Source organism: Amblyomma americanum, chromosome 6 (assembly GCF_052857255.1).
Source record: "Amblyomma americanum isolate KBUSLIRL-KWMA chromosome 6, ASM5285725v1, whole genome shotgun sequence".
NCBI classification, from domain to species: Eukaryota; Metazoa; Arthropoda; class Arachnida; order Ixodida; family Ixodidae; genus Amblyomma; species Amblyomma americanum.
The window spans coordinates 104,415,994-104,436,568 of record NC_135502.1 but is presented as its reverse complement, the minus strand read 5'-3'; the positions used below and the strand labels follow the sequence as shown (position 1 = coordinate 104,436,568).

The 20,575-nt window shown below is 48.7% G+C and overlaps 1 protein-coding gene across 5 annotated transcripts in view; it reads right to left on the bottom strand.

The window, feature by feature from the left end:
- Positions 1-20,575, bottom strand: part of LOC144093943 (uncharacterized) — a 120,962-nt gene that overhangs the window by 16,639 nt on the left and 83,748 nt on the right. For all 5 annotated transcript variants that reach the window (XM_077627709.1, XM_077627710.1, XM_077627706.1 and 2 more), the window contains exons 5-10: positions 20,005-20,208; positions 15,322-17,338; positions 9,661-9,825; positions 8,256-8,326; positions 3,965-4,151; positions 1,598-1,706 (exon numbers count right to left, since the gene is read on the bottom strand). In XM_077627709.1, the coding sequence (XP_077483835.1) occupies positions 1,598-1,706; positions 3,965-4,151; positions 8,256-8,326; positions 9,661-9,825; positions 15,322-17,338; positions 20,005-20,208 (2,753 nt within the window). The remainder of the gene's footprint in view (positions 1-1,597; positions 1,707-3,964; positions 4,152-8,255; positions 8,327-9,660; positions 9,826-15,321; positions 17,339-20,004; positions 20,209-20,575) is intronic.

Here is a 20,575-nt window from a genome sequence, read left to right as displayed (position 1 = left end):
ATGTAGTGGATGGACCAAAGCTAAAAATACACCAACTAGCCAGCAAAAATGTTACCACAAAAGTCATCGCTTCTATGCCATGGCGAAGCCACACCGATACTAGGTATAGACTCTAGAAAGTAGGTGTGCACAAATATTCAAACTTTCGAATATTAGTTGAATTTGTTATTCAGTTCCTATCATTTCGAGAAATTGATATTCGAATTTTCAAATATTCAGCAGCAACTGAATACTGAGCAGACATTCATAAATTTGACCACGGCAAAGCCACAATATTATCTGAAGAGTGAATCTAAAGTTACGCGTCTTTCGGGTGAGCAACCGAGCGCCATAACCACTGAGCCACCATGGCGGCTCGCGGAGCAAAGGCAGCGTAGCACAAGCGACACAGGGACCCTAGGCCAGCTAGTCAACGAGCACAATAGGGTAAATGGGTGTTGTGGCAAGAGCTCGTCAAACTGAAATAATCTAGTAATTCAGCTAAATTAAGCAAAAATTAGAGGGACTCACTTAAGCACCACCGCTGGCTCAGTAAGGTGGGTTTGAATACTCCCACGTCTAACCAGACAGACTTGCTCCATCACAAGCAGAACTTTTTTAAAAAATCTGCTGAAGGAGACAGTTCTATGCATGGCATGACATGAGATGACAACACAAATGTGATTAGACATTTGCAACTAGCTTCACAGTCAGCGCTAAAGTAAAAGCTCGTTGATTCGAATTTCAGGTAACCGGAAAAATTCGTTGAATTATCAAATGACCTCTAAAAAAACCGAGAAACTGCTTGCATAACAGAAAATTTGTTCAGTGAAAGATTGGGCAATGGTCGTTCACTTTTGAGGCGAGAACAGCTATTTTTAACATTTCCGTCAATGCCTTATAGCATGCACACTATCGGGAGTGTTGAAGCAGAAGCAATCCAAAATGGTAAGGCCCTTCCTGGCATCCTTCACAGTGCCATAGAGGAGACCGTTGTGAGGAGGCTTCATCCATGGCCCCCTGAATCAGACGTGCAGCCGTGCTTCACTGTACAAACAGCAAACAGCATGTGATGAGCATGCAGTTGCCTTGTAATAGAAGAGCCACGTGGACGGAAACGAGCGAAATGCCAGCGGCGCAAATCAGCATCCGAAACGGAGTGCGGCTGGACTCAACTGGCTGCCCGATGAAGGGTTGTCACCGTGGGCTTGCATGAAGCTCAGAAAAGCAGCATCGAAACTACCCGGTCAGTCAATTCTCGGAGATTGGGCCATCCGTTCTTTCTCGCACCTGCCGTAGCATACACGTCATCGGGCCACAGGTGACTCTGCAGCACACGAATAAGACTTGAGTAGGGGCAATTTTAACGACGTCTGCCATTCATGACCGTTTGATGACTGTTTGACATTGCGGAGAGTGGCCTCCCTTTAGAAGCCCATTCGAATTAACCTGGGCGAAACCCGTAGCTAGTGTCCGAAGCCATGGAATTATCCGACAGTTGGCCACGATAGCGATGGCAGTTAGAATTATCTGGATATATGAATTAACATGCTTTTACCATGCTTCGTTCTTCAGTGGCCATGTCTTTTTCTCCTAATACACGTGAGGCTATACTCACTTCAGCAAGCCTAGCAAGCAGGCCCCAAACTTCTCGCCGTCACCGTGGAAAGCAGTGTCTGCCTGCTCAATGTACTCGACCAGCTCCTGAACCTCTTTTCGTCCCTCTTCTGCAGAAAGAGAACAGTCATTGACACATAAAAGATTTCAAGAAAAGCAAGCAACAGTTGCACACCACAAGGCAAGCTGGTTAGCAGTTTCTGTACACACAACGAAAACTGTGCCCTTCCCCATCAACGCAGAAAAGCAGACAGACAAACAAAAATGTGGTCAGCTAATTCACACAGCACCGGATGTTGTCATCTAGGCAAGAAATGTAAATATTCATTCCGGCATAAAGCAGCAGCCTAAAAAAGTTGCCCCCCCCCCCCCCCATCTCAACATTTCTCCCTCATCTCCAACTCCTTACACTCAGCATTCTGACAAGCGCTTCAATTCTAGGACACTATTAATGTCAAGCACAGTGGGGCTGAGCTAGTTGGGTTCATCATCAGTAATAAAGCTTTTAATTTGAGCAATCTAAACAATCATGTCCAAACAGAAGTCGTTGATTGACTGATCCCTCTTCATGAGCATGATTACCATAACTGAAATAGACTATGCGCAAACTTTTTGAATGCAGTCCATCACTCCTCATGCATACATATTAAAGGGACCAAGCACTGCCCAGAACGTGTCATAATACTACGAGAGAAATGAAAACTCGAACCTTAAGAACAGTGCACTGCAATACCAAAGAAACAAGGACTTATAATTTTAATTTGGCATTGAAAACTGCATAAAAAGCCGTCAAAACCAGAGATTATCGCAGTCGTCCACCACATGACCACATCTCTGTAAATATCGCAGATTTTTTAAAGTGCACAGTGTTTCTTTTTTTTTTCTTTCAGGAGTGTTTGTCATGTTTCATTCTCCAGTACAGCATTGGATGAAAAGCAACGCGCCCTTGACATCATCGACCATGCACTTTTAGCTTTTGTAACTAGATGGCGCCACAGTGCTTTGAATTTCTTTGACGGAGCGTCCAACTTTCGTCGACGAGGCGTAAATCACTGTGCCATATTAACTTTGGCTATGAAAATTGAAATAGACGCTACACCACATACTTGTTGACGTGTAGTCACTATCGCGCTTACTGATAATGGTTTCCAGCTGTCGAATTTTTTTCATCGTCTTCGCTGCCCAGCAAGCGAAAAAGAGGAAGACTGCTCGCAGTGTGCGCTGGGGGCACGTGCTGGGACTCCATCTTGGTTTTAGGGCGGGCTCATTAAAGCTCCCTTCTAGCTGTCCAAGAGTTCAGTCTTTGGGCGCCTGCCCATGGTCCATCCTCAACACCAGCATTGGGATACATAAAAATGGGCACACGCGCAGATTTAAAAATTCTCGGCAAAATTTCCTACAGGATTTTCAAAAAATTAGTGCAAAGCTATGGGACATTTTTACTGAGATTTTGAGTGTATGAACTGGGAATGTATCAGTGAGGTTCGACTGTGTAACCTAAAATTAAGGGCACATAAGGCTAGGCTCGCACTGCAGTTGGAACAGTTGTGACTGCCCCAACTAGTCATGTCGACATGATTTTTCGTCAACAGTGACTTGTCATCTGTTGAGTTGCTCCATTAAGCACGGTGCTCTTGTTACAGCTGTAATATGAATTCAGCCCAAGAGTAAGCGGATAAGAAAACCCTGAAACACAACCCCTACAAAATGAACAAACAAATTAAAAGACAAAACCTGTTAAAGATGCGAACAGAACTTTTAAAGAAATAATAGTGTCCCGGTCGGTCTTGTCCCTAAGAGTAGGTATGAAAATGAAATACTCTCCAGAGAGCAGTGCAGAAACTTGGGCACATCACATCTTGCTCTGGTCTCGTATTCCTATAGTTCTCTGCCCGGCAGTGAAGCTGTCCAGTACTACAGGTCTCCACTGCAAGTCAACACTCAGGAGCCACAACTCTTAGCCTGTTCTTCCTTTTATTTTGTTAAAACCCAATTTTGACGGTCCTGTGGCTGGACAAACACGTTTTTCTGTGCAGTTTGCTCCTGTGCCCTTGAAACGTTTGGAATGCCACCTTTGCTTTCTTCACGCTTACAAACTCCACCCAAATGCATGGCAATTAAACATAATACAGCATTCAGGTTTCGCTAACAACCCACTGACATGAAAATGTTTCTTTGCAGGTTGAAAAATATGTTTTTCCTTTCCTCTTTTCAAATTAAACTGCAATGCATTGCTCTGCTCCTACAGACTGCCAGGTGCAGTCTCAAAAGGCATTCAACAATAGGCCAAGCTTGTTTAAAAGCAGCAATAAGCTATTAATATCATCATTACTGCTAACGACCATAGAGCTGCCCAGAGTGGACTCACTGGCTTGGCTGAGGGAGTGCGCCAGGTGCCAGAGGGAGTTGGGCAGGCGGCCAAACACGCCCCGCACGTGCGGCAGCAGCCCATCCGAGAGCAGCTCCCGCAGGGCCGGCACCAGGAACTCTATGGCCAGGCGGCCGCAGGCACTGCCTTCTGACAGGCATGGCTCGGGCCCCCCACCCACAGAGGGCTGCGAGAGGGGGAGGAGGAGACGTGACGTAAACTGCACACACTACCTTCCATCCAGCATCACACCGTGTCCCCATAACTCTATGGGAGAGCTTGGCGAGCTGCCCGAAGCGGCCACACGGCAACTCTGGCGTCAATCAAGAAGCACGTTTTGGTTAAGTGGGAGGCTACCTAACTGCGTAGAACGTGACGTTTTTCAGTGTGCCATGCTCCTGTTCAGGTACTCTATCTTGCGCAGTGTCGAGGTTTTTGAATGCATGTGAACCACTGCGTGCTGCTTGTGAACGCAGCCTTTACCTTGTATGACCAGCAGCCATCAGCTACAGGGGCAACGACAACGACAGTGTTTTCCACCGAGCTGAGACAGACACGCCATCCTCTGAAAAGAACTTGGTGGCTTCTTCTTTGATTCGTCCAACTGGGGTGTTTGCGAGAAACATTACAGCCAGAAGAACACTGTTTGGCATGACGAGTTTTTAGTTAATAAGGATTTTGTCTCGCTGCGATGTGAGCTGCACAAGCCGAAGCTTGCTGCTGTTGCTAGCTTATTCAAAGGGCTGGCACAAAATTTTAACAAGCTCAATCTATGTCTTTAGCCATCAACAAAGCAACCACACCGTATTGCCTGAGGTGCCAGCACAGCGGCGGACGCTTCAGATAACTAGCTTGCGAACTACCCAGCCATCGACAATGCTACTGAAGCAGCAAACTGTGAGCCTCACTGTCCACACAGATCACTCACAATGTGTCGCAGTTTGAAATGCTAAAAGAAGGCACTGACCGGAATAATCCCTTCCCATTCTTTTTTTCCAGATGCTGCACAAAGTACACATTCAAGTTTGGATTTAGCCTGCCAAACTGTAAGGCCAATACGCATTTTGAGCTGCACGCAGACTTAAATCGCAGCTTCGTAACTGGCTTGGCTTGTGGGGGATTTAACATCCCAAAGTGACTCATGCTAAGAGGGATGCCGTACTGAGGGGCTCCAGAAATTTAGACCATCTGGGGTTCTTTAACTTGCACTGACATCGCGCAGTACATGAGGCCCCAGAATTTCGCCTCAATCGAAATTCGACCGCCATGGCAGGGATCGAACTTGCGTCTTTTGTGTCAGCAGCTGAGCGCCAAATTACTGAGCCACAGTGGCGGCTTGCAGCCCTGTACCCATAGACAAGCGTCATGTTTGTAAACAAAGGTGGCGGCTGGCAGCGACACGGGGTGTAGGTAAAATGCAGCACGCCTACACTGTGCCAAGTGCCGCTGCCTTCGAAACCAACTGGTGTATGTGAATACTTTAAAGCGTGCACGTCATTTCTGGTTAGAAACATTTTTGTTGATGCTCAGAGAGTAGTTCTGCACTTTTTCAGCCTGTTCGCCAAACGGAAATAGAAGGCAGTGCGCTGCATCGGGTGCTTCTCCGCTCCTAGTTGGCGACAAGTAAAAGTGCAGCGCTACAGCGGGTGGAAGCGCAAGGTATAGGGAGGAACTAATCATCCACAGTTCTCAACTTATGGGCCGATAAAGCATCTCCGATTGCTGGTGCAAGATAGGACGACGTGATGCACGACGCGAGTCAGCTTTCTCACACGACGAACCTTAAGATGTGCTTGGAAGCTTGGAAATAAATGAACCCTATAGCTGCTTTGAATAAGGCAACTGCGATCCGAGAGCTCCACAAGTGCATGCATGGACGTTTTCCTCGAGCTCCAAATGAAATTTACGCTCACTCTGCTAAGCTATAAAATTTTACTTCTTATTTTAGAATTTATTCATGTGTGTGCATTCCGCTTGATCGGAGTAGCTTTTGGCGTGGAATTTGCCGTGTTCACCAGGGTCTGATCGACCTACAATGTGAAACTTCAAATAATTTGGGAAATAACACTGCGCGACTTTGTCGAGATCCTAGCGTCGCTGGACCGGTGTTGAAATGACACACTTGTTGAAATTCGCAAAAATGAAAACAGAGAAAAAAACTGTCATGAGTGCTACTACCCGAGTCCGATGCTTCTTCAAGCGTGGCATGGTGTGAACGCTGAAGGCGACTGGCGGCAGCTTGCTATCTTTTTTTTTTTGCGCGAAGTGATGCTCAGGACATTGTCCGGGTGATAAGCATGTGAAAATGGCCCCCTGCGTTCAACTTACGATCCCAAGCACATGAAATATTGCGCCTAAACTTACGCCGGGAGCACGACAGAATGAAAATGAATTGCAGGCGTTACTTGATTTTTGCACTGTTCACCACGCGACTGAACAGCAACGATGCGAAGTCAGAGACACAAACCAACTTATTTAGATTTGAATGCAGAAACGCAATGTAATAACCCAAGGGGTGAAACGAGCCTGGCGTAATAACCCACGAGCTCGGAGGTAATAATTAGCCGCAAAGCCGATCCGTCACCAAACTTGTCTTGCTCCTCGGCCCCTGCCCGTCGTTTTCGCGCCTATTTGACTAAAATAAACTCATGGAAACTTATGCCGCTTCCTTTCTTCTGCATTGCGGCTCAACCGACTGCACCACAATTTGTCAGCACGCCGTGAATTGTGCCCAAAAACATGCAAGCGTGGCGCGCCCAATGCGGAAGGTCCTGCTTTCTGCCTGCACAACGAAAGTCACTGCTGACGCCAGCGCCGCCGCATCTCTTTGACGTCACGGCCTGACGCTTGTCTATACACAGAAAATGCCAGGCACGTGGTGTCAGGCAGTTGAGCCACTAAGAGCTGCTATGTTCACGCTTATTTTTGTTCTTCGCAGTACATATGTGTAAATAAATTTTTCATTCTATAAGACATTCACTTTTTCATTCTGTTCAAGTACATCAATGAAATCTGTGATGGGTTAGTTGCGCAAATATTTTACATTAATAGTATGTTAAATTTTTAAGACCGTGGTACAGTGCTGTAATGCACATCTGAGCCCATCACAATTCAAAACGGTGTAATTCAATCAGGATCGAAGCAGTCAGTGGCACCTTGTCACAGCATTGTCACTTTACTAATAGTGGCACCCTGCAGGCAAAATGGCAAAGCTACGCCCATGGAGGTGCACCATTATAAGCTCATAAGATGAATAAGTGTAAGTACCATCTGTAGTGCAAGTACAGTCGAACCCTGCTATAACGAACGTCGCTTCAACGAAATATTTCCAATTCCCCATCAGCTCGCCATAGAAAGTAATGGAACAAATTTCGCATCACAACGAAACATTTTTAGGGCGCGTTTCCGCTTCAAAAAAACTTTAACTGAGGCTGGGTTTAAAAATCTATCTTACAATAAAACAAGCATATCGCCGCCCATCTGTATACTTCCGTAGGTCCACGCTGCTTTGTTTCACTAAACTTTTGCTGGAACCAATTGATCCACTCATTCAAACACACATGAAGACCGCCATTTCTTGGTGGTGATGACAATCGGGCTGGCTGCCTTGCGACAAGGCGCGGGTGCAAGCAGGAGCTTGCACCCGCGCCGATTAGGAGCAGTGAAGTCCTCTGACAACAGTGTGGTGAGGCATGCCACAGTGAAGGATACTGGATTTATTATGGACTTTATGGGATTAGCCAAGGTTATTTCATAAGTGAGGCTGTCACACCCACGGACCAGGCCTGTACACTATACATTAAAAGCAGCAGAATGCTACTCTGGCAGACCCAATTTTGTGGTGCACGCAGGGTGCATTTCAGGCATTCAACGACCGAAATTTGCTCACGCTGCTGATGCTCAACCAGGTTTAACAAGCAAGCAAAAGCATACAGTAAGCGAGACAAGAAGCTGCCATGTAAAATACTCCAGGACTGCATTCTGGACTTCTGCCTAGCCATAATGTATCTTGTCACATGTTAGATTACAGGGCCCTACGTGCATGCACACATGCACTCCTGAACAAGCACTCATATACACTTGTTAAGATCCCCATGTGGTCGAAATTATTCCGGAACCGTCCACTAGACCACCTCTTTCTTTTTTCACTCCCACTTTCCTCCTTTCCCTCAGGTGCAGTTGAAGCATCCAAGGAGATAGGAGACAGTTACTGCACCTTTCATTTCCCGAAAACAAATTTCCAACTGTCAAAGAGACAGCGGAAGCAGGCAGTAAAAAAGCTCAAAATCACCTGAGACTCCTTTTCGGTACTGTAGCAGTCAAGAACTTGTTTCGTAGACCGCATCGTGCTGTCCAGAAGACCTGCAGAGCAAAATGACCACCAATTCTGCCACTGAGGAGACGGCACGAGAGTGGTGCATCTACCAAAAAGTTTTTGCTCTTTTCTGACATCACACTGCAAAAATGAACACAGATTCAAAAGAAATGCTACAGTTTAAAGTAGAACTGTTGACTACACGCTGCAGCCTCACAGTGGTTGCAGTCTGAATGGTGGTGAAAGAACAAGGGCTGCTGGAACAGCTATTTCAGGGTTGTCTCCTCTTGACGTTTGATAGGCTTGTCAGCAGCTGCATTAAGCTGCAGAATACATCAGGCCTTTGGAAATAATGATGTGACTTGAACGCACTGCCAGGCATTAGTTCGAAAAGTTCTGCTTGGAAGACCTGCCTCTGTTATGCACCCCGCCATCGGTGGACACGTGTTGGATGATTATGTTCTGAACGTGGCCAATGCTAGGATAGAGTCGGGCAGGCCCACTGGGCTTATGTAAACGGTCGGTGGGTCAGGCTGTGGAAGGGAGGTCGGCTCAGCTCAAACAGGGCAGTGAGGTGCATGTAAATGCTGCTGACTCAGGGTCGGGTTAGTGGAAGGGAAGTCTTGAGAAATAAGCACCTGTTTTATGCTTGCACCATCACACGTCCGAGGCAGCAGTGACGTGCCGCAATTTTGAAGGCTTTTTTGCATCCTCTCACAGCACTGCACGATGCTGGGTGCCACTGCAGTCGCACCAGTCTTTGGTCGTTCAAAACAAGTTCACATTAATGCGCAGTCACTCAAGGTGATCTTGCCCAGCCTGAAGCCTGAATTAACCCGCACCTTTCGAGTTCTTCTAAACGAAGCTTCAGATGAGGACACCAGCCAAACACTGCTTCTGGATTTCCAATTACACCATTAGACTTCACCTGCATCACACTAGGCAGTATGTTGAGCATTTGGGCACCCCACAAACTGTCGGATATCAACAAATAATGATGAGTGATGACAGTCAATTTATTGTGGCTCTTCTATCACCGGAGTGCTCACCAGTGATGAAAACTGTTTCCTGTGTAGAAGTATTAAGTGTGCCTCGCACTGGGGAGACGTCCTTCACACTCACACAAGGGCTCCGTTCCTCTTCACCACTGCTCCAGTTATATGACTGGTGTGAACATGCAACCCATGTGTATTAATCTTTGCCAAAGTTCTTACGCATCCCCATATTGTTGGGCGTTTTTCCAACATGCAAGGCAATTATTTCCATATCAGTTTTCATTCTTCTAATGCAACATCAAAAACAGCAAGGACAACAAGGACAATCTAGGTGGCCCAGTACATAATGTGAAGTAAAGGGACACCACAAAGTCTTTGCCACTCACCCCTCTTCTGTTCAATAAGCTCACGCTGGCTCCTTGACAGGGGAGACATGCCCCATGATGGGGAGAGGCCCTTGGGCGACACTGCGAACTCGTGTGTAGCGTGCTGGTCATCTTGGCTTCCACCAAACAACAGTGTCATCTTCCGCGATGGCCTCTCCAAGGAACCTGCATTGATGATTTGAAGCATTCCTAGAATTTAGGAAAGAGATACGTATGGGTTTACTGGGCCCACACAAACAGTGTACAGAGCCACCCCCCCAAAACATTATACCGGACCGAGAAACTTGATAAGGCATCTCTCTCCTCGCGCATCTTTGTGCCAATCTGCCAGTCAAGGAGTACCACTACTGCAAACAAAACAACAGCTCATCAGCGTTTAGTAGTGGCATGCAAAGCTCTGACAATGCCCATATGCAGAGCAGCTCCGTACTCAGCGACAGCGACAACTTTTTCTGGCAATGAAGCAGAAGCTACAAGAAGTCCACACTTCTAGTCACATTTCTCCTAGGACATGGTAATATGTCAATATTTGTAATTTAAGGCATATTTCTAATGCAATTTCCAATGTTGAAAGTCAAGAAAAGAACTGTTTTCTTGATTACAATGCATTTGCTAGTCATGTCCAGTTACAAGAAGCTTCCGTAGATTGCACGGCACCATCAGCCCCAGCAACGGTATGAAGGTACTACGCAGAGAGCAATGTGCCAGGCTGCCAGGCACGCCATGGTGCGGCCTGGCAGTTATGGACGATCCGCCCCTGCAGTCTTCTCTTCACTGTCAAGAAAATCTGTCGGCAAGTGCAGCCAGCAGTACACTTTGGTGAGATATAAGTTCAAATGCCATTCTCGACTGCGTCCTGAGAAGAAAAAAAAAAGAAAGGCTACCGGACTCTCTGCCCACTCCCAGACCAAAGGCATGACAGTGACTCATGCCTGAACCCGTCTCTGCGCTAAATCACACATAAATGCTGAATAATATGAACACAGAGAGCCCTTTCTGGAGACTGTATGCTTACAGGCCCATGCTGACCTGATAGACGTAAGAAAGAAGTGTTGGAAACCAAGGAAAGCATCAGGAAATTTTATTTTAATGCAAGAGCGTCAGTACCCCCTCCATGTTGGAAAAAATTGATGGCTGCCAACGTTGGCGCCGTCGACCATTTGAAGATCCGGAGAAACTTCCCGCTTCGACAACCTACCGTAAAATCCCGAGCAAGCACCCCCACCCCTGCGAGTCGAAATTACTGGCAAAGTAGGGGGGGGCTATCTGGAACGGTGCCGAAATTAAAGATAGCGGTGACATTTCCCCGCCAGAAAAAAAAGCACAGTGCATATGGATTTAAAACGTCCTGCAATTCTTTCCCGCTCGAAGAACTCGGAAAGCGCATCGTCCACGCATTAACTAAACAGCAGCGCGCCGTTACTGAACTTTCTTCGACGTTTTGCTTTCCCGTAGTTTTGCTGTAGCAACTTCTCAAAATTCTTGTCTCATTCCCGTACCCGTTTCCGGTCAAACTTGGAGTCTCGAGACGTTTGGCGAACGTTCCTTCCGTTTTCCCGATGACGTTGTATGACCTCAAGTTCCTTCGCCACTGTGTACGAATGCATTGCCCACTTGACATAATAATAATAATAATAATAATTGGTTTTGGGGGGAAAGGAAATAGCGCAGTATCTGTCTCATATATCATTGGACACCTGAACCGTGCCTGCCGTAAGGGAAGGGATAAAGGAGGGAGTGAAAGAAGAAAGGAAGAGGTAGGTGCCGTAGTGGAGGGCTCCGGAATAATTTCGACCACCTAGGGATCTTTAAATCGCACAGCACACGGGCGCCTTAGCGTTTTTCCTCCATAGAAACGCAGCCGCCGCGGTCGGGTTCGAACCCGGGTACTCCGGATCAGTAGCCGAGCGCCCTAACCACTGAGCCACCGCGGCGGGTCCACTTGACATCGCCAAAACAAGACAAATGTCGCGTGACAAACGGGCATGCAAATGGCTTGAAAAGCAGGATTGGATTGTATTGGATTCTTGGACTGGATGGGGCAGGCCAGTGTTGCCTGGGCGCGGTGCGTGATAAGGGCGCAGAGGGTTTGCCTGGAGCACAGAAATGAGAAATGAACAGTGAAGTTAGGAAGGGGGCCTTTGCATGGGTGGGGGCACTTGTTCAGAATTTTACGGCAGATGGGTCACCCAGGTCGTGTGATTTTGTGGCGTCATCACAACCTGTCCAATGGATTGTGAGAAAACTGACCACCATGGCAATGTCAGGTGGCAGTTAAACAAATGATTCATCATGAGAGGTTGCTCAGAAAGAGCAACTCAAATCTCACAAGGCTCACTGGTGACAGTACCCGCCATCGCACGACAGTGGCACATCGCTTAACCGCTGCACCATTGTGCCAGGAGTGGTATGAGGACTCCCAGCGATCGATGAATGTAAAGCAGAGAATGACCAGTTCCGCAAATATGGGCATTGACCCATTAATGCTATTGTGTAGAGGTGTGCGAAAACCGAATAATACCTCTCGAATCGAATATCGAATCGAATCGAAGAAAAAAACCCGAATATCGAATCAAATATCGAATAGTAACAAATTTATTCAAACATGTGCTGAAGTGCTTATAAGTTCTCATGTAAAAAAAGCCCCTGCTGCACGTGATCCGGCAACAACTTTTCTTGCCTGGACGTGACAATGTTGCAAGCTGTAGAAAATAGTTTTTCATTAGGAACTTGCGTAGCTGGTATAGCCAGGTATTTCATTGCCATTCTGTGCAGACCAGGAAAGTTTTGCTGGCCTGTTTTCCTCCAGTACGCAAGAGGGTCTTCATCCCTGCTGCAAACTGGCTCTCGAAGGTACCATTGTGAAATTCATCAATGCTACCCTGGTTCACGGTTGTGCCTCTTCCCAGATGACATTACAAATCTTGTCGCTGCTTTTGTGCTGTAGACGTTGAGGGCTGAGCACAGTCACTGGGTGATGGGGTTGAGGAGCTCTGCAGCTCACTTCATGCAAGTTCTAGAAGCCTTGTTTCTTGTAAAGCTTCAATACATAAGATGTTTTTTGAATCGTGGGTCACATGCCGTTGCCATGATGTACTCTTTTTGCTCCCTGAGGCTAGGAAATCTTGCCTTCACACTTTTTCGTAATTTTTTTGCGAACAGTGAAGTGTCATCCTCTGCAGCACAGTCGTTCAGCACCATGTGTTCCCTAAAGAAATGCTATCACCGAAGACAAGGTTGCGTACTTCTGCCCACTCAGGGTTTTTGTTGCTGATGCAATTGGCTCAGGGGCCTTGACCAGTCCAGCCACAGTTTTCCATTCCTGCGGTGTCAGGTTGGATACCACTGTCTCAGAGATAGCGAGTTCAAGGCAAACTGCCTCTCTAAGCTGAGGGACACGTGACAGCAAGTCATGCTCGCTATTCCACCTGGTGTCTACATTCTGGACGAGCTCCGGGAGGGGTAGCTCCATCTGCCGCTGGCAGTCCTTTAGTCTTGCTGCAGCTTGGGCACTGTGCTTGTAATGGCCCACTATTGCAAAGCATTTCTTGAGAATGGCGGGCACTACTGCAGTTTCTTCCTTGGCATCCTTGATGGCCAATTGCAATGTATGGCCCAAACACTGCATGGGGGTACACTGAAAGTCCCGAAGAGCTGCGCGGAAATTTCATGCATTGTCTTTCACAACAAAAATAGGTACCTCTTGCAGTGGCAGATCCCATTCACTCATCATTGCTTCCAGGTGTGCCAAGATGCTGCATGCAGTGCAACCGTCAATCACGTGCTGGTTGCCCAATGTGAACGCCCGGATTTCGAAGTTCAAGGTCAAGTAATGGCACGTGAGACTAATGTAGCTCTGGTTTGACCTCGACGTCCACATGGCACTGGTGAACAACAAAGACTGTGCGCCTTCCTGCAGGTCAGTGTGAATTCGGTGCTTGACAGCGCTTACAGTGTCCCTGTACAGGTCGGGGATGATTGTTCTTGAAAAAGTTGTCCGAGAGGGGACCTTGTACAGTAGCTCCATGTCATGCATTAAGTCCATGAACCCTCAGCTTTCAACAAAGTCGTACGGCTGCAGGTCGAGTGCCAGCATTCACGCAATCAGCGTCGTGATTTCTTGTCTTCGGCGCTGCGACAACTCCTTGGCCGTGTCAAACTTACATTTGACAGAAGGCTGCGATGCACTGCCGAAACTTGTTCGCTTCCCGCTTTAGACCAAAAATGCGCTGTGCAAAGTGTAATGTTTGTTCCTTAGGTGGTTCGCCAGCGGTGTTGTTGTGCTGGACAGCATCTGAAGTTAGGGCTGCACGTCTTGCATGTCGCTTCCTGCGGATTATCCCTGACGAAATATTTCAGACCACACTTTTCGTGCGATCAGCCATGTTGCTGAGACAGGCACTGCACACAAACCGATACAATCCTTTCGCACCTTTGGTCCGCAGAGCTGAACTGAACAGCGTGGAGACGCGGAAAACAGAACTATAGAGACACTGAACTGTGAAGCGCTGAAAGCGCGGCGGCATGCGCACGCATACAACCAGGAGTGGGAAACTTCTTCTTGCACTCGACAGGCGGCGCTGTGCACATTCATCATCACCATCATGTTTTGTCTACTTCAGTGCTGTTGTTTTCTAGTTGCGGCATGCTTCTCTCTCTTCCAAAAACTAAACATTTCTACATAAGTGCCTGCCTTATGAATGAATGAATCTATTGGAGCAGGATGGCTCGTGACCTAAATGGTGAAAAGGAAGCTGCTATTTTTGTAGTCACTAATAGTGAGCTCATAGGCCAGTGTACCGGCGTTCACCACAAAATTTCACAGGAAATCTAGTTTCACGCGCGTCAACAGCGGGATAGATCAAGTCTTTAAAGGTGCGCACCTACAGTGGCTTATGTTGTGCTGTGGTTGCTGTTGCTCGTGACCTGTGCCACAAGCGATGTTCCGGCCGCAGTAAGTCGTGGATTTTTTTTCGGCTGTTCATGATTCACTTGCGTCATGAGCGCTATCAGGTTTGTGTTATTGAGGCGCCTGTTGTGCAGCAGCTGTAGATTTAAAATATGCATCGCATGATCAGAAAACTGACTGCACAGGAGAACTGGGGGAGGGAGGAGGAATGGCAGATCTCGCATCGGCGCAGCCACCCGAATGCCAATATTCTGTCGCCCGAATGCTAGGTATGTATTCGATTCGCAAGTCAAATAATTAGAAAATTTGCTGTTCGATCTGTATTCGAGTATTCACACACCCCTACTATTGTATCATACCCTTAAGTGTCCCCTGCAGTTTTTTTTTTTTTTCATGAAGGGAAGTAAGAGTAACATGCATATAAATATGGGTATACTTATAGACCTGATTCTCAACATGAGTTCCAATGGAATCCTTAGTCACTAAGACTCCTAGTAATTTTGACAGACATCTGTACACTCTCCTCATAACAACCACATGACACCCCTACTTTTGACACACTGCATGCATGGCAGTCACAATCCCCGACCACAATTATCATCACTATGTGAATTAGACTTCATGCCCAGCAACTATGGTGATATTAAGCTGTAACTCCCTGCATTTTCTAAACATGCTTGTACACAACTGAGTACATTGCGAACTCACAGCTTTTTCTTAGGGGATAGCACTAAGTGCTTTGCAACACTCACCATAGTGTGTCGTGGGACTCGAGCCACACGTGCACTTGCAGAAGGTGCCTCGTGTCGTCCTGGCGTCATTTGTGTGAATGTTGAGGTCCTCGCTGAAGCTCACGGCTTTTTTGGCACGACACGTGGAGCAGGTTGCCCCCAGAGGCATGGCACGCCTGGTGCCACGACCTCCGGAGCGGCGCCATGACCCTTCAGAGTTGGTCCGGGACAGAGGCAGGGAGTCACGCTGCAGCCCTCCACCAGTCATGCTGCAGGCCAGATTTGGACACGGCGGCAGCAGCCCCTCCATATCGGGGAGGCCCTTGAGGAGCCGCCGGTAGTCCTGCAGGGAGTGGCGCCGGTTGGGGAACTCAATCGAGCCGACACCCTTGTCGACGGCGTCTGCGCTGAGAGTGTCACATTGACTCCTCGGCCGGCTGTTCGCTTCGTCAGTGACCTTGCGCAGGATTCCTCGCTGCTCCGGTATGACCCCGGCGGGATTTGGGGGAGCCGCATGTCGAAAGTGGGAAACCATGGCCTTCACTTCAGCAGGCAGCAGCACACTTAGTGAGTCCCAGTCCTGGATGTGGCTGAGGTTCCGCCGGGAGAGGTCCTCGAAGTCGTTGCACGACTTGGGTCGCCGCCAGTGGGGCTCACTGCTGTGGGTCCGCCTATGCAGAGCAGGTGACCCATCCGACGGTGCTGCTGTCACCCCTTCTCCGCCGTCCGCTGTTTCGGGCTGCGGCATTTTGTGCTGCGTGGGGCGCAGCACCAGGTCAGGCTTGTCTTCGGCAGCTGCCAGCTCTTTGAGGAAACTGAGGTCTGGTAGAGAGTAGTTAGGGTAGCAGACGTAGATGGATCGCTTTGGCTCGGTGTCATCTTTCACACCACCCATTCCTTCCTGCGGGCGCAGTGTCAGGTTGAAACTTCGCTGTCCCGCCACTACGGCTGAGCTGTCGTCTACGGTATACAGCCAGTTGGAGTTTTCAGCCACTGCACCCTCGACACTGGTCTGAATTCCGCGGTCCCGGATGTGCACTGGCACCTGCGTGCTCGAGTGCCGCATTCGAGCAATTGCCGTGGGTGGCTGCTTTCTTCGGTTCCCGCCTGCACTCAGGAGAAACGTCTGGCGGTGAATCTGGTCCACAGAGTTCTGCCGGCTCACGTAACCACTTGACAGGAGACTCGAAGAGCGCGCATTGCGCCCTTCCTCACCACTTCCACTGCTGTCCGAAACCTTGCGCGTGGAGCCAGACCCTGACCCGTCGCTGCAGTTGAAGCGCTTTGTTTGCGTGCTGCGGCTTGACTGCCGGTCACCAGCTTCTGCAGCCACGGCGGCATTGCTGTTCTTGTTGCCTGTTGAGAAGACATTCTTTATCCGCTCCTTTCCAAGTGGGCCCAGGAGGGCACTACTGCCTTTGGCACAGCGTAGTGACGAGTTCACATCATTATTGCGCCGTTCGACGATGCCAGCATTGTCGGATGATGTGCCCCCTCCGCTGCTTAGCAGGTCGTGGCTGTCCTTCATTGTTTCGTCACCACTGGACTCAAACGGCTCCTCTTCCTCATGAATCGGGCTCCTTGCATTCGCAGGCTTCATGCGCGGCTGAGCCGCTTCCACCAGGCTGTCCTCGAAGCACTGCGAAGCCGACGTCTCCTCCTCGCTTTCAGAGGTGACCATCCTCAGCCGTTCATTGTCGTTGGCAGCCATCGTCTCGACATTGTTGTTGTTGGCCTCCCGGCCGACAGTGTTGGTGCTCGCCCTCAGTACCTTCCGCACCAGCGGCTCCACGGGCTTTGGCAGCGGGGGCTCCTCGCCACTGCTGTCACTCTTGGAGTCCATGGAGCCGCTGGAGTCTTCGCTGGACGACTGCAGCTGGTAAGCGGTGATGCCATCCCGCGGAGTGGTTACGGAATCTGAGTTTTCGGAGTGGCTGCTGGAGAGGGAACCGCCACTGCCTGCTTTGCTCCGCATGAAGAGGCGCAGCAGGGACACGGACCGTGCGTCGGGTGGGTCAACTGTGCCATGTGTAGATGCCTGTACAGGAAACAGACGGAATGCCTCTGAGCAAACATGAAATGTTGGTTGCAACCATTCTTGGGAAGCATCTCGTTAAGTAGCAAGCGACGACACTCTCCATTTTATCAAATGTACTTACTTTTCCCGACACTATTTCTGTATAACTTTCTTGGTGACCTTTTGTTAACACAGCGAACAAGACAATGTGCACTGCTATGCGGTGAGCGATACTAGAAATTCATTAAGAAATGATTTGGGCCTTGGTGCTGGCAGACTTGATGCCATAGGTAGCACAGTTCTCAGTTATCGCAGTTTCCCGCCCTCATCAACCAAATTCCATATGAAACTCTGGGTAATACACGACTTATTATATACTGTCTGCCACTTTTGACGATGGTGGTACTGATGAATGCTCTCAAGGTTAGGTCACACGCAACATAAAATATCCCTGAAAGCAGAAGGTAGACCAGCTGTGCCGCAGCTCAGTTGTGAGGACCGGACGCGTAATTTGGAGGTCGTGGGTTTGAATCGCACTGCCGGCATGTCGTTTTTTCCTATCCTTTCGAATCAATTCTCTCTGGAATAAAATAATTGCACTATTAATTTCCCCCTAACCAAGACCACATAATAAAAATAAAGAAAAGCAAACACTCCCCATGCTCCTTAGCTTCGGTGACTATTTCCTTCCTTCATATTTATGCCAACAGTGGCACAAGAGACAAAAGCACGGTTGCAACTCGGCTCTGGGGAACCTCACATCAATCCAAAGGCCTCTGCTCAACATCGCTTGCCAGCAAGCCCGTAAAGCCTGGTGATTTCAGCATGTCTCCAACATATTTTGTTGCACCAATCCAAAGGCCTCTGCTCAACATCGCTTGCCAGCAAGCCTGTAAATCCTGCTGATTTCAGCATGTCTCCGACATATTTTGTTCCACTTTATTTTAGTGGCAGCTCAGGAACTGGTACACCAAGAGAACAGAGTGCTCAGCCTGAAACTTGTGCTAGGGCAACTATGACACAATTCATATGCATAAACGCAGATTAAGGGAACCTGCTGTTTTACATTCCCAAAGCCTTCATTTTAAAATTCAGAGTGCAGTATCCAACTTCACATTCCTGCACTTTCCACGTGCCTGTAAGGAACCAGTGCCACACATCGAAAGAAGAAGATGAGAAGGAGAAAAACGCGGCGTAGAGCGCGTGCTCGGGGGGAGAACAAGAAGAATGCGGTTGGCAATGGATGGGGACCATATCTGCTGGCTTCCCGAGTTCCGACGCTTGGGCCGCAGCCTGAAGATGTTCGGGCTACCAGACCTGGACAGCCTGAGCCAGGGGCCGCTGTTCCCTGTTCCCTTCCTGCCTTTCCCGTGACCAGCAGCCTCTGAATGCGGGCCACCTCCATCGCCACCACTGCTTCCCCAGGCTACCTGAGCTGGGGGGCAGCGCCCGTGTTCCACAGGTGTGATGGGTTCCTGCCATCGAACCTGCGCCTCCATCAGGGCATGGACCAGAGCCCACAGACTGAGCCGATCCTCCGCCACTCCTCCTCGTCCGATGCACCATCTACCATGCTCATATGTGGAACGCTGAATCTTTCATTGAATGCTGAACGCTAAGTGGACCTTTCCTTTTTCCTCAAGCTCTCTCTCATTTGCCTTCCCCCAGCGTTTTGTAGCGATAGCGCGGTTGGTCACATGGTGTGGAGCAGCTGCCGGTGGCGTGGCGCCGTGGCTGATCACGTGGTTCATCACGTGGTTCGTCACGTGACCAGCCACGTGGTGTGGAGCAGCTGCTGCTGCCGGTGGCGCGGCGCGCCGGCAAAACCGAGCTGCCACAGCTGTGCGCATGCACCATGTCAAGTGGGACGAAGATTAAGAAAGAACGCCCAATGAAACGGAGCGGCTCAAGACTGACTTTGCCATTCAACTGAGCAAGTTCCACTCGGCCAGATGTAGCTATCGCATCACTCCAGGTTTGACCAGAGCTAAACTACCAATTTCTTTTGTTTGTTTTCCTGTTCTTGTGTTCGTAAAGAGTTTTCGCGAAGAACTTAAATGATATTTTTTTCTACCTGCCGCCTGGTTTATTTTTTGGACCGTTTAAAGTGCGGTAATCTTAACCTGCAGTATCCCCACACAAATTTGGCGTCCACAACAGCACCAGGCGGGTTTTTTTTCTTTGTTTAGCAAACTTTTCTTGCAGTATGAGCGCGTCAGAGCTGGTCACTTTAGGTGAGTACATGGGCTTGCACGACGCCGAGTTGGGAGTGTGGCACCGGTTCCTTATAGTGCCTCACAGAATTTCATGCCTCGTGACCTTGCACAACACACCCCGCATTTGCACAGAAGTGCAATTGTCCCCAATTCTGTATCATTGCATTTACATGTTATATTGTGCATGCTGGCTGTGGCCAGAACCAAGGAGGAAGGGATGGCACACTCTGGTGAAGCAAGAAGGTGGAAGACAGCAACTGTGACACAAAGTGCATCCCTGCAGTAGTCTTGCTCAGCAACCGTGGTCGTGACTGCAGATGGTACTTTATTTCGAAGCACAAATGATGATGGCCCTGGACACAGATGGCTACAGCAGAGATCCAGCATAAAGGCACCCATAGGCACAGACCACGAAATGAATATGAGCCCATGGCATCTGGCATTTGTTGAGCCGTGGGTAAGCTGCCCTACCTGCAGTGTGTAGAGCGGCAGGCAGCTACCGGCCACGTCCATGCGCCCTGCCACGGCTGCCGACCGTCGCAGAAGGTTGGGGAGGCTCTGGCTCTTGCCCTGGTCAGCTTCTGGCTTGAGCCGCACACCGGATGACCGCAACCGGTGCCAAGTGGTGAAAGACAGCTCGGACCGCGCCATGGACCCAGGACCACCACACGCCGGCTGGATGGTCACACACACGCACGTGCAAGAAACATATCCTCAGAATAGGAGGGTTGTGCCGGCCTGCTTCGTTTTGCCAGCAGCACTTTGTCTAGCCACTCATCAAGTTCTGAAATCACTCTTCCAGTAATGAGGTGTCAGTCTGGCCACCTTATTATGATTCATGAGAGGACACAGTGAACGTCTTTGTCATATGAGCATTAAGAAACGTTGCATTACTTTTTATTCACTGACAGCAATTGCTATTCAAAAAATTGTAAACAAGGTATTAGTCTACAAAATAATGTTTATTGCTACTGCTACCAAGTAAAATCTCGTTACAAGAGACAGGATTAACAAACTCACGGTTAAAAGAGACGCTCGATTA